The sequence below is a fragment of the Watersipora subatra genome, chromosome 7 (assembly GCF_963576615.1).
Source record: "Watersipora subatra chromosome 7, tzWatSuba1.1, whole genome shotgun sequence".
Taxonomy (NCBI): Eukaryota; Metazoa; Bryozoa; class Gymnolaemata; order Cheilostomatida; family Watersiporidae; genus Watersipora; species Watersipora subatra.
The window spans coordinates 61,701,920-61,716,622 of NC_088714.1; the positions used below are offsets into that span (position 1 = coordinate 61,701,920).

The following is a 14,703-nucleotide window of genomic DNA, read 5'->3' on the forward strand; positions in this document are numbered from 1 at the left end:
GCCAAAATTGCAATCCGCCCTGACATGAAATTGTAAAAGATTCCATCGCACACCAAGGCTCTTTTTACTCATTATAGATTCAACACTTTAGCGGTGCTAATCTAATTTTGACAAAAATTACTTGCATTCAGATTTTGAGAAGTTGTGTACCTGCAGTTCCTTGACTTCACCCTGGGCTATTGCGGCCTCATTCTGTAGATCTCTAATTTTAGATTGCCACTCTCCGGCCTTGGCTTCGGCCAGGATACATTTATCAAGAGCCTCCCTCGCAAACCCTGGTAGTAAAATAGACCAGCGGGAACTTACAAAACAGCAAGAAAAGACAACTCCATAGACAAAGGTACAGAATTGGGTGTACAGTCTTTGATAGCTAAGTCATCCACAGTGTTAGCCTGTCAGCAAATTTTTAAGAGCTGTCAAAATGAATCTATAAATGAGTGTTTTGTAAATTTAAAATTTAATGAATGTTTAATGAATTTAATGAATGTTTAATGACTTTAATGAATGTTTAATAAATTTTAAAATGAATGAGATGAATGTTTGAAAGCAAAATCGAAAAGGCTGAATACCATATATCAGCTGTTTGAAATGTTTTTAGGTTGTATTTACATAAAGACCCTAATAGACAGCTAGAATGCAGAAAGAAGTTATACTCACGCTTGGCTTCCCTGGAGCTAGAGCAACCTGTGACACACTGCATGCAGACAGAAATAAAGACGTACATCATTAGAGTGATCATGAGGATTACTCCAGCAGCAGCAAGTTTGATGAGGTCACACCCAGCTATGCCAAATGGCTCTCTCGCCAGCATAGGCTGTACTGAGGGTGGCAGCTATAAGATGAAAAAGTTGAGTGATACATTAACAAATTTACAAGCGCTGTCACGAAACTCAGTGCAGTATCAATTAGAAACTATGATTAGTGATTGACAATTATCCATGATCTATGATATTAAAGATTCTATGCTGATTGTGCTCAAAGATTGATAAATATAAATTGCGTCCATCAATTTTACATTCGCCATTGTAAAATCAGAAGCAACTAAACAGATTTAAAAATATATATTTTCATCCACAGGGCATTTACAAGAGAAACTTAGAGGCTTGAGGTTTACCAAAGTTCATGAATGTTGGCTGAACACGAGAGGTTTGTAAAGAAAAAGCAACTACACGCAACACAACAAATAAAACTCTACTAGATGCACATGTTCATGAAAAATATAAACTTTATCCAAGCATAGGAGTAGTCCTTCCAAAATAATTAGTGCACAAGAAGAAAACTCCCTATTAATGAAAATGGATGGTCACATGACTAACTAGAGTAAATCACACACAAGTACCAATAGTATTCATCGTGGTGGTAACTTTCTGCGAGTGACAAAGCTTTAAAAGTCAGTTAGGCACTGTTTCTTTGGCATAAGACAGGTTTCACACCTTTATAGCTACTTTTCACCCTATCATGTAGCAAACTAAAATCTCTAGAACCCACCATAGAAGCCAATAGCCATGTCTGATGGTCAAGTCCTGGCTGAAGATCCTCCAGTATGCTAGAGTATTCATAACTAATAGGCCGGCCTTCCGCATTTAGAATTTTTGGATATGCAGATTCATTGGAAACGGACACATCCTCCTTATCAAAACAAGAAGGTTATAAATATGACAAAAAGGAGGTCAAACATAAACAGTAACGGAACATAGTGTTCAACCTGGAAAGGTCTCCGTCTAGCAGAAAAGTCAAAAGTCCTCACTGACCAGGCATAGGAAGAAAATGACTTATTATGTCGAAAAGCATCGCATTAACATCAGCTATGTATTATTTCTCCAACTTCGAAGGAAATTATTTTGACAAACAAGACAAAAAATAAACCAGTATTCTGTTCTCCTAAGAAACCACATCACTATGCACTATACAACACATCATTCATACGAAAATTATACATATCTATACCGAGTCATACGATCGTATGACATTCTTACCGCTGTATGACACTGTATGAATGTCATACGACACCGTAAGAAGAAAGCACGTGACATTTGTACAATCATACTAAAGGAACCACCTAGCAATGCATTTTTGTGTTCTTTATCATTTATAGCATAGACTCTTTTTTTTGACTATAACATACCATACATACCATACATACCATACATACATACCATACATACCATACATACATACCATACATACCATACATACCATACATACCATACATACCATACATACCATACATACATACCATACATACTATACATACTACACCTACTTGAGAAGCAAGTTTTGTAGAAACTCTGTCTCCTAAAAAGGTATTCTAAAAAAATATAATCTATTTATTGGGTAAAAATTTTATTCTATCGGGTGAATGACAACAAGGGCGGGTAATCTGAATATTAAAGCTCTACAAATACTCCAAAGGTTACCAATTTAATTTGCATATAGTTAAGCGCTTACTTATGCACAAAAACCATGTTAAATTTGGCTAACTTGGTCAATAAAAAACTTATTTTTATTGGATTTTTGGGGATAATGTACAGGGAATATTACATGGAAACCTGGATAAAAAGCAAATACCAGGTAATATTTAATAATATTCGTGTGTTGAACACCCTTAGCTTTCCATGGCTGTGCATGTTGCCATAATTCATCTTATATGTACTTGACAAATTATGTATTAACAACAAATAATATATTTATTTTAAGCTGTCCCATAAGTTCGATCACCACTTTATTTACATGCACTAGAAAAATGCCCCGCATTGCCAGGTTAATGAAAGTCTCAGCGCAGAACATTTATTTTTATTTAACATAGAACAACAGTTACCATTCTAACTTTTAAACTTCATATCATGAGAAAAGTGTTTTGTGCAGTTTAAATAAAGAGAAAAAATAAAACATTTGTAAAGGTTTTCAAACTTTGTTAAACTATAACTTTCAAACTTCATATCATGAGGGAAATGTTTTGTGCCAAGCAAATGAATTAAGAAACAAAATAAAATAGCTATCAAAGGGTTTAAATGTAAATGTGAAGTAATTAGCAAGTAATAGTTAAATTAAGTCTGTTTTGCTACAATTACAATAAAAACTGATTTGGTAATGATGCAACTAATATGAACTGAGTAAATGAAAATTCTGAATATGTTGAATTAATAATACCTAACAAGTCGTGCATGAAAGTGTGTGTGTATACAAAAGGTCATTGTTCCAGCGGAAGCTATCCATCCAAACTTTGAATACGACGATACTGGTACACATGTAAAAATGGGATATCGGACTATCGTTTTCAGGTACTTTGTCTGACTGAACGGAGAAAAAATGTAGTGGCTATTCCTACACGAGATAATACAATTGCCCGCATGAAAAGTATTTAGTTTTTACCGATTTAGCTTTTACGAGAAACCAGAAATAGAAATGCAACGGCAAATTTGAAATTGAAACGGCACAATTAAAAATTCAAAATTAAAAAAGAAGGCAATGGTAGCAAAACATTAGTTTTTAGACAATTTCAAAAAATAAATGCGAAAGGTAATATTAGTTAATAAAAGTGCACATTTAGCGTGTGCATAGGGTATATGGTATGTGATAAGAGCGTCAAAAGGCTAATGACTGTATAGCTCAGTGGTTAAATGCAGTTTGAAACTTGTGATTGCAGCCTCTGTGGGTTCAAATCCAGCCTACAGCAAGCTTTTCATTCCAACTTTTAATAGCTATAACTAGACAAACCAAAGTACACACAACTTCGAGATTTATAGATATATACTATATCTTATGCTGCTCATGTAGGGCAAGTTAAGACTTATGCAAACATATTTTATAATCAAACCATTTTCTTCCTTGCAACGCATATCAGAAATAAAACAGAACAGGAGCTGATAAATCCAATATAATATTGAACTACTACGGACTACTCACTGGCTCAGTTATCAGTTTACTTGCTGTAGTTGTCTCTTCAACCTCTTCAATGTATCCATCATATGGTGACTGAGTCACACCCTCTTCAAATTCATGTACGGGTGGTGGTGCAAATCCTCCTTCATATTCAACGTCTTCGTGCGATTCTGGGCTATAAGTAACATGAGAATCCTCACCATCTTCAGGGTGGTTGCTGTCCCAGTCCTCGGTATCATATGTGCTCTCAGAGACAGATTCTTGGTGTTGCTCATCAAAATCTTCCTTTTCTACTGAAACACATCAAACCTTTACACAGAAGTACAGACATGACATATCAACTTCAGGGAATATATGACTATTAGAGGCTTAGGCATGTAAACAGGTGATTGCCATAAATGCACCATAACGTCTGATGGTAGCCAAGCAAAACAAGGTTTTTTCTCCGTATAATAGTTGAGCATAAAATTTGTTGAGAAACAATAACATGTAATATCATTGCACCTAAAACATTTTAAAACTCTAAGAACACTTGGCATGATTTGAAATAAATCTAAAAAACTAACTTCTAAACTAACTCTATGACGTTCTAAAAGCGAAATCTGAAAAACTAACCGTAGCAATGTAAGGATAATGCGGCTGGCAAGATTAATGAATGCTACATTTCTCTGTAAGGTAACATATACTATCTGATATCAGCAGCCATTAAAAAATTTCACCATTTCTGGTATTAAACAAGAGGAAAAGCTACTGTATTATTTGCTGAAATATTTAAAAAAATTTTCTTTTAGATGTAAAAGGTTTCACGCATCCTAAACACGAGCTTAAATGCTGATAGTACCTGCATATGTAGCCTAACTTGACAAAATTAATGACATGAAAAAATTAAACTTTCATAAAATATAGTGCTGCAGAACTTTATAAAAATTATTCTCTCAAAATCTGGTAAAACAGATCCTCCCATCACATCTGACTAGCTGTGCTCTTTCTGCTATTGGCTACTAAAAAGGCTTTAAAAATTATTAAACGGATGTAAAACCAGAATTCTCTAGCTAAAACAGTAGGGCAAGCAACCTTCTTCATGGTCATAAAGATCCTCCGAGCCCTCGCCAATATCACTCCCCTCAATATCGCTCCATTTTCCTTGCTCTGAATCAGCGGTTGTATCTGGTTCATCCGAGGTTTCATCATATGACTCTTCCAATGGCAGAGCAGTCGCAGGGGGCTCTGTATTAAACTGAGGGACTTCGCTAGGGTCTCCCAAAACTTCTTCAGGAGGAGGAGCATCAGTAGCTGTTTGCTGGGGAATTTCTAGAGTGTCATGACTTTCCACAGTTGATTCACTACCAAAAGCTGCCTGTTCTGTCCCTTGGGTAACCTGCTCCGTCCCTTGGGCAGCCTGCTCTGTCTCTTGGGTAGCCTGCTCTGTCCCTTGGGTAGCCTGCTCTGTCCCTTGGGTAACCTGCTCCGTCCCTTGGGCAGCCTGCTCCGTCCCTTGGGTAACCTGCTCTGTCCCTTGGGTAGTCTGCTCCGTCCCTTGGGTAACCTGTTCTGTCCCTTGGGCAACCTGCTCTGTCCCTTGGATAGCCTGCTGCATCCCTTGGGTAACCTGCTCTGTCCCTTGGGTAGCCTGCTCCATCCCTTGAGCAACCTGCTCTATTTCCTGGACAACCTGCTCTGTCTCTTGGGAAACCTGCTCTGTCTCTTGGGTAACCTGGTGAGCATCTTGGCTAACCTGTTCTGTGCCTTGGGCAACCTGCTGAGTATCTGAGCTGACCTGATTAGTATCTGAAGGGGCCTGGTTAGAATTTGCATCGACTGGATCAGACTCAGTGTTAACCTGTTCAACATCAGAATTGACCTGCTTAGTATTTGCAGCTTCCTGGTCAGCTTCTGACGTATGTGACGCTTGCTCAACTGACTCTGAAGGGCTTGTTTCCGCTTCTTTATCAGTATCTTTGGTCCCTGCAAAAGCGATTTTCTGCAGAGTACCGCAACAACATACGGTCAAACCTCAACTTACAATAGCCTCAGCTTACAATATTTTTAACACGCAACTTGAAATTGAAAAAAATATTTGTCTCATCATACAAAGTAGTTTCTGACATACGGCGTCCAAGGGTCCTGAAACATCGCTGGTTTATAAATCAGTATAATGTATGCAGTTCTCCTTCACATTGTCTGGCTCAGTACTACTCAAATATTAATAAATGGCGCTCAAAACATTTCTTGTGTAGTTTTTAGAAGATAGATCTCACGAAGATTAATAATGTGAAAAAAGAAAGAGGCAATGCTTTTTGTCGAAGTAAAACGACAAACAATAAGTAAGAATGAGCAAACAGCTAAGGAGCAAGCCTTTAAAAATATTTAAAGATGTGCAGTAGCTTTCGAGATGAAAACGTGAAAGTAATGCAAAGAAAAGAAAGTCAAGAATGAGTGAAAGTGGCGACGTTAGCCATAATAATTAAACATAAATTGAAAAAAACTAAATATAGAAACTAAAATATATAAGTTACGTCAATTATAAAAGTCTTGCAATCCAAAGTTTGTATTGTCAAAGCTCTACTCCAATTTACCTGTCTAACCATAAAGGTGAAGAGGCAATAAAAACATTTTTTACTTATTAATTTATTTAATTTCTTGCATATAACTATAGTTTCCATACTTGGTTTTCAAGTATTTTAGATGAGTTTGTTGTATTACTATACACAGTGAGCAGGAAGGTTTATCATCAGGTTTTTTGGATTATAGAACAAGTTAAACAAATTGCAATGTATTTTTATGGTGCTCTTCGATTTATCATACAACGATCTTGACATATGAAGTAAAATCAGAATAGATTAATTTCATATGTACAGTGTAAATGTTTGACTGTAACATGAAACATATGCCTGCATGGATTTAATTGGGACCATCTGTAAAAAGTCATCACAATTTTTATTCAGACAGCTGCATATCGACTGTCTTACCATCAGCATCAGATAATTTTTCACTCTCAGTTTCTGGTGCATCTGTGGACGCCGCATCAGCTCCTGCATGGAAAAATAATATACGTAAAGATTACCATTGCTAATATGCAGCAGAGGTTTGCTATAGCGATGTTCATCCATTAATATAGAAAGTAAAATAGGTTAATGGTCTCTCAGTCTAATGATCGATACTCTATAGAGAACATTCTTAACCCAAATACCACCACAGCCTGTATAAACCCGCATGCAATCACAGCGCCCTTACACCGCATAGTCAAATCAATTTGCGATTGAACAAAGCACAGTATCATCAAAATCCCGAGATACTCAAACTGTGATCCAAGGTGGGGTAATCGAGATATCTGGACACGACATCAATTTAATTCAGCAGTCATCAGTACACTTCAAAATGACATCTGTTCGAAGATAGTTAGATATTTGAAAATCTCTGACACACTCATACAATCAACGTATAATAAATAGACATATTTGGATGTTGATTGAAGTTAGCAAAGAATCCTGAAGAAATTGTTTAGTGTATGCAGATTTTTCATTAAACAACGCATTAAAAAGCGAGAGGAATCACAACACAGCATTAGCAGTGTGCAAGCAAAGACAACTCTTGAGGAGGAAAGCATGGCGGTAGGCTTATGTTAGGGGCGAAAGGCTCAACACCCGCCACATTTGTAAAGAACAAAAAGTGATATGTCAGTCTGGGTATTTTCCAGAGAATGTTGAGCCTATGCCAGCATGCATTTCGAAGGAGGTATACCTGCAAACCAGCCTGACATTCTGTTAGCTAGTGAACCAAAGAATCCTTCATCTGCAGACAATAAGCCAACATGTATGATTGCAGGATGATGTACATGGAACCTTGTTACATAGTACAAACGTACCTCGACATACGAGCTCAATGCATCCTGGGACACGGCTCATATGCCAATTCTCTCGTATCTCAAAACAATATTACTTATAGAAAATTACTAAATACAAATTGATCTGTTCCCACCTTTGAAAAAACATCTAAAACAGGATATTACAAAGGAAAAACGTGTTCTTCGCTGTTCTAATTCATCACCTACGCTCACAAAGTAACAAATACCTATCTAGTGGTTACGATCCGCACTAAAATGTAACATTATTATGTACTGTATGGAGTTCATATGTTTGATACAGACATCGACTCACGGCGATGTGAGTAACACTTGACAGCAAAATGTTCAGTACACTAGACGTTTGTGACGCTGCGTAACGCAACATTAAATTTAAATTGAAGTTAATGAATTTAACTGACTAAACAAACGCTTAAAGCTAAGTTTTAATCTTACACTAAACTTAATTCAAATGCTATCTTGGTTTTCATTTTTATTATCTTCTGGTTCTGCTCTTTTTGCCTCACTTTCCCCTTCGAAAACTTTTTCAAACTGATCAAATAAGAAAGACCGAGTGATGCTGTTTTCGTACTCAATCACCTAATAGAACGGCTGCATCAAGAGCCGGCTCATATCTCAAGTTTGTCTCAGATCTCAAGGCAAAGAACTTTGCTTAAAACTTTGCTCATATTTCAAACTTCTTATAAGTTGGGGCAATCATATGTCGAGGTACGATTGTACGCGGATGAACTTACAACAGGAATGCAACAGTCATCTGCAAGACTTTAAAAAATGGTAGGTACTGCAGGTTACTCTTTAATGATTGTAAAGCTTGGTCCCAACATTAATTTATTTCATAAAAATTTCCATTTAGCCCTGAAAAAATATATAATGAAGCGAAACCATGCGCATATAGCTTATGATTAGTGCATATCTCACATCAGCAACAGTCAAATCTCTTGCCTCGAGTGAAAACAATAACACAAAACAGAGCTTCTCAGACAAAGATGTTAGACAAACTGAACAATGGAGAATGTCCTACCTTGTACATCTGATGCCTCATGTTGGGTTTCATTCAGCGGCTGCTCTGTTGCAACTACTGTTTCCTCGACTTGTTTTTCGTAAACTTTTCCATCATCAACTCTGGCAATCGATTCGTCAGGGGTATTCAGAACTTCAGTTTGTCCATGAATACTCTCCGTAGCCTTGCTCGATGTTCTTTCAGACTTCTCAAGCACAACAGATTTCTCTGATTCAGCTTTGTCTTGCAGCTCTTCAAAATTTTCTGGAGTTGTTTGCTCGTCAGGTTTATCCAGGACCGCATCTGCCAACTTTTCTGAGACAGCACTTTCCTCATGTTTTTCTTGCACAGCTTCTTCGTGGTTTTGTTGCACAAATTCCTCGGGTTTTTCTTGTACACTTCCCTCGTGCTTCTCTTGCACAGTTTCCTCGGGTTTTTCTTGTACACTTTCCTCGTGTTTTCCTTGCTCAGTTTCCTCGTGCTTTTCTTGAAAATTTCCCTTGTGCTTCTCTTGCACAGTTTCCTTGTGTTTTTCTTGCACAGTTTCCTCGTATTTTTCTTGTACACTTTGCTCATGGTTTTCTTGCTGCCCAGGTTTTTCTTCAGGGTTCTCAAGACTTTTTTCATCATCAAATTTTCGCTGAGATTCAGCTAAGTTTGGTTGAAAAAGTGCTTCTTTTTCATATTTGTCTTTAGAATTCACTTCCCCAGGTTTTTCTTCCACAGCTTTTTTAGACATTTCCTCGGCAAGGTGTTGATCAGGCTTTTTTTCGCTAACGCTTTCATTTGACGTTTTATCGATGTTCTGTTGCGCATCTATTTCCACATGTTTTTCCTGAGCAATCACTTCTGGATTTTCTGCTATAACTGTATCTTCAGGTTTTTTATGTGCGATGACTTCATCATGGTTATCTTGCGCATTTTGTGCCTCAAAATCTGCTGAATCAAACTCTTTTCTGTCTGTTATTTCTTCGGTAACATTTTCCTCAGGATGCTCTGAAGCAGCTTTTTCAATAAGCTTTTCTTCATCATTTTGTACTTCAAGTTTTTTATCAGCACTTTGTTTCTCTGGACTTTTTTCCGAAGCTTGATCAATGGGTTTTCCATGCATAACAATATCTTCAGGTATTTCTTTGGCTAACTGCCCCTCAGTGTTTTGTTGTGCAACCTCTTTAATGTTGTCTTTAGCTAGTGGCCTACCAGTTTGCTCTTCAGGATTCTCCTGTGCAACTGGTTCTTCAGACTTTTGTTCAGTAACAATTTCTGCAAGACTTCCTTGTGCGTTTGTTTCATCTCGATTTTCTTTTGCGTTTGTCTCCTTGAGTGCTTGTTGTGCAAACACTTCCTCGGTTTCTTTCCGTAAAACTGTCTCCTCATGTTTGTTTTTGGTAACATGTTCCTCAGTTTGTTGTTGCACAACTGTGTGCTCCAGATTCCCGTTGGCAACTGGTTCCTGACTTTTGTTCTCCGCAAATTGTTCCTCAGGCTTCTTGTCATCCTCTTGTTTCTCAGAGCTGTTTTGTGCAACTGGTTCCTCATGTTTTTCTACCGCAACTGGGTCCTGAACCATTTCTGGCACAGTTTTCTCATGGGGTAATTCGCTAATTTCTTCCTGTTTAACTTTTGGCTCTGTTGTGCTTTCTCCAGAAATGGTTGAAGGAATTTGGTCTTTTTCTGAGGGATTGTGTTCAGCCTGTACAAATAACCAAATAAGGGCATCATACCTCATACCTTACTCACACTCATAATAACTCATACCTTCTGCCTAATTACTTCTTTGCATAAAAAGCGCAATGCATCTTATGTGTTTATCTGTAACCTCATGAATGTATATTTTACTATGAACTTGAGGAATGACAAAAAAAACAAATATAATAGAATTAGTTATAAAGCTTAACAATGTAAAAAGAGTTGGGCTGTGACGGATCAGCAGACTAGGCTACCAATTCCTACATTCATTAGAACCAACCAAAACAATCTATAATTTTAGATTCCAAGAATCAGAAAGGTAAAACTAGTACCACGTAATATCCCTAATGACACATTTGTAGTCACTTTTTTATATGCATGCATTGATATTTATTAAGTTGGGTTATCACCTGTAACTTAGCAACTGTTCAAAATGACTGCTTAACAACGAGTAAAAAAAGTCATACATAACTTTTCTTATATGTAAATCAATCAGCCATTTTTTGAATTATTAGGACCACTAAGTACCGCGACACATGCAAACAGGTTAGTATAGCCTAAATAGTACACTAGGGAGTAAATCGGTATTAATAGAACTTGCACTCACACGAGACAGGACCGGAGTTGGATCAACTGCAATCCCGTCATCACGTACCTCAGCCTGTAGTGGTGTTGGAGAAATACCGACATCTTTCATGACATTTTTTCCAGATCCATCTAAACGGAATGAATAAATTAAGTTAATAGTCAGAGCAAATGTAAAGTAAAATTACTGGGATTGAAGTTAGCAAACTTCCATTGTAAGGACCACAACTTTGACCAGCATCAAAAAGGTAATTTAATGAAATAAATATAAGCACATTCCTTTTTTTGACACTAAGAGTCGGTGTAACAACCACTCCACTGTTACAAACAATGACTAACAAACAATGATTAGTCATTGTTTGTTAGTCATCTGCACAAACAATGACTGTTTATTGCTGATCTGATAGAGGTTTCAACCAACTTTTACTTGAATAAAGGTGAGGACAAGGCAGCTTCATTCTGCAAAATAATGTGTGACTTAACCTGCAAGACAAATCTGGAAGTTGGCTGGCTACTTAAAATTATGGTGATGCTAGCCATGCATACTGCCGAATGATCAAACAGAAAGAACCTAAAATTCACAACTTACCATACACGACTGCTGTGGGTATGACATTTGAAATACTGTCAACAACTGCATCCTTTGTCAAACTGCCAGAGGCTGCATCTTTTGCTAAGTCCAGTTTTCGTTGTTCTTCAATGAGTAATTGAAGCTCTTCTTCGGACATCTCTTCCTCCTTATTTGCCATTTGTACTCCTTCAGCTTCTGTCCCCTTAAGCTCTTCTGTAACGTCCTTCCTTTCATATATCTCATCTATAGCTTCCTTGCTCTCATCTTGCAGTCCTGTTTTACCTTCTTCTGAGGGCAAATCCCTGTTGTGAGGGTTACTGTTATCGCTATGCAAGTTAGCACTTTCAGTGCTTCCTGTTGCATGCTGGGTATCATCCATTGCTGTACCCTTATTATGATCATCCATTTTCTCTGTTTCTCCTTGGTGAGCGGTCCCAAGTTTAGACTCTGTCACATCTTCTATTTTTACAGCTTCAACTTGCCCTTCATCTGGTTTACCACCTTGTTGCTCAGATGAAATAGAAGTTTCTTGCTCAAATGTTTGTGACTTTTCTTCTTGTACAGGGGCTGGAGAAGCCTCAGCCTTATTCTGTATTTTAGCACTGGGGTCTTCCACATTATGCTGTAACAAATGATAGGTAGCAGTGTGTTTTGAATATCTAAAGCAAAAAAATAAATGATGCAGTTTACACTTTTCTGAGTGATCTCTGGACTTGCAATGAGTCCTCTTGAGAGTTCTCTCCCATGGAGTTCTTTTTTGTATTTCTTAACCTAATCAAAAAGTGTAAATATAACCAGCCCTCGCTGTTACCCGTGACACCTTCACAGCATCGATAGCCAATTATGGTTGAATACAAGTGGGCCTGACTACAATGGTATTGCAGGTAAATGTTCGAGTTATCACATCCAAAAAGATAGAAAACTCTGTGACAAATTGAGACAGTAATTATGACACTGACCAGATGCAAGCCACCATAGGAACGGAATTGAATCCTGATGTCCTAATTCTAGTGCGTATTATACAGAAGGGGAGGTGTGAAGAAACGAGAGTGTGTTGACAAGATGAGACATAACGAAGTGGATTGTAAGCCGAAGACCAGCAAAACAGACAGATATGGTAGAAAAGTAAAAATAAGGTATGCATGCTGGAAAAATTGAGATGATAAAATAGATGGAGAAAATGAAGTTGATGAAGTTAAAACAGTTTGAAGTTAAAACAGAAAGCTAAGAAGCTTACAACCAGCGGTTAAAATGGGATTTATCAAACTCACCATAGATTCTGACGGAGTGTCTGGCTTCTGTAAGCTGTTGTCAGCTGTTTCTGCGGTATTCGGTTTAAAGGAGTCCTTAGGCAGGTTGTTGTTGTTAAAATTGAATGAATCATCCTTTTTAGTCGCATCTGCAATATATGAAGTCAAGAAGGTACTGATTTGATAGAATGACAAGGAGATGAATCTATATATATAAATGTCAGTGTTTGTTTGTCTGCAATGAAGTGTCAGCAACGAAAAATCCTTTTTGAGCTGGTTTAGAACTCCTGACATTGAAATTGCAAGTCTACTAGCAAGCGTGCGTAAGCACAAGGCTAAGCCGTTCTGATCATTCCTATTGTTCTTACCATATACTGTATATTCTTTTCGGATTGCACAAGGTAAATGCGCACTTTTTATTGCACGGTGTGTCCTCAGGTTGCGATGACCTCGTTAAATGATTTTTTTCGCCTTGTACAGAGAATCACGATGTTTTTTCACCCTTGCCATATGACAATTTTTTTGCCATTCGATATCAACAAAAATTCCTCTCGAAATTCAAATTTGGCAGTCGATGTGCTGAATACATTGGAATAAAGAAGGTGTCGATATGCTAGTCACTGAAATCCCTCTCACAACGAATGAAAAAGATGCGATGTTCGCTTTCTATTCGCTATCATCATTAGATATGGTGAAAACAAAGCTGGAAACACATAGGTAATAAAATTTTAGCGATGACAAAGTTGGAAGTTCAGTAAAATAGTTAAAAATACATACTAAAACTTAGCTTCGAATATGGGTTTAGGAAGCAAAGCTCTTCAAAGTTAAATTCAATGTTTATGTTATCCATCTGCCTTGAAGGTAGAACTCCCTACGGTACGTACTGCACATAGCACACCGTAATGTTACATTTTATTGCAGATCATAATCACTAAATACACTAAAGCTACTGTAAGTAGCTATTACTAAGGTTAACATATCATTTTGTTACTAATTTTTAATATGTACAGTACAAATATAAAATTTGATTATTTTTACTAAGGGGCGTTTGCATTAGATAATGACGGAGTTTCTACACACCTCTATACAGCTCTTCACCTTACGAGCCAACACTGGAATGAATTGAAACCCAATGGCGAGGGTCCACATATGCAATAATTAATATTACCTTTTGCGTTTGCTTTTTTAAATATTTTTTAAAGCTAACTTTTTTACTTTCACCTATTTGTCAATTTGTAAATTCCAATTGTGCTGTTCCAATTTCAAATGTGCCGTTTCTTTCATATTTTCGATTTTGGTGAATTTGTAAAAGCTGAATACTTTTCACCTATGCGATTGTATTCTTTGGAGTATGAATTGCCTCTACATTCTCTCTCCATTCAGTCAGTCAAAGTATATAACAAAGAAAGTCTGAGATCTCATTTTTACGTCTGTACCAGTATCGATAGGGTCCAGTATCATCCATCAAAACTTTCCATACGAGCTTCTGCTGCAACGGCAACCTTTTTTATACACACACTTATGTACTTATTGTTTAGTTTTTCTCATAATTTATTTGAACCACTCAAAAGCAGTTTTTTTCATTATTTGAAGTTTAAAAATTAGAATGGTAAATGTATCTATATATATATATATATATATATATATATAAATCTCAGTGTCTGTGATTCCATCTGTCCAGCTTCAGCTATTAAATTCTTGGAATGAAGAATCCAAATTGCAAAAGATTTGATCTCAGAACCTCTCGTTCTCCAGACAGCTAGTTGACCAATTAGGCTAAGCAAGATGCATGAATTCATTGGGCGATATAAGTTGCTATTTAGATTGAAACACGCACAGCAACTGCGTTACGGCGCAACATCAC

The 14,703-nt window shown here is 37.1% G+C and overlaps 1 protein-coding gene across 6 annotated transcripts in view; it reads right to left on the minus strand.

Annotated features, from left to right (window-relative positions):
• The window catches only part of LOC137399196 (uncharacterized), a 36,547-nt gene that overhangs the window by 16,303 nt on the left and 5,541 nt on the right, over positions 1 to 14,703 (minus strand). The window contains exons 5-17 of one of the 6 annotated variants that reach the window (XM_068085196.1): positions 12,861 to 12,988; positions 11,608 to 12,211; positions 11,041 to 11,150; positions 8,766 to 10,437; positions 7,624 to 7,674; positions 6,852 to 6,914; positions 5,492 to 5,847; positions 5,345 to 5,386; positions 4,957 to 5,281; positions 3,907 to 4,175; positions 1,489 to 1,629; positions 658 to 832; positions 151 to 275 (exon numbers count right to left, since the gene is read on the minus strand). In XM_068085196.1, coding sequence (XP_067941297.1) covers positions 151 to 275; positions 658 to 832; positions 1,489 to 1,629; positions 3,907 to 4,175; positions 4,957 to 5,281; positions 5,345 to 5,386; positions 5,492 to 5,847; positions 6,852 to 6,914; positions 7,624 to 7,674; positions 8,766 to 10,437; positions 11,041 to 11,150; positions 11,608 to 12,211; positions 12,861 to 12,988 — 4,061 coding nt within the window. Of the gene's footprint in view, positions 1 to 150; positions 276 to 657; positions 833 to 1,488; positions 1,630 to 3,906; positions 4,176 to 4,956; positions 5,848 to 6,851; positions 6,915 to 7,623; positions 7,675 to 8,765; positions 10,438 to 11,040; positions 11,151 to 11,607; positions 12,212 to 12,860; positions 12,989 to 14,703 lie in introns of all 6 variants that reach the window. The other 5 variants (XM_068085193.1, XM_068085194.1, XM_068085192.1 and 2 more) reach the window with 5 other exon arrangements.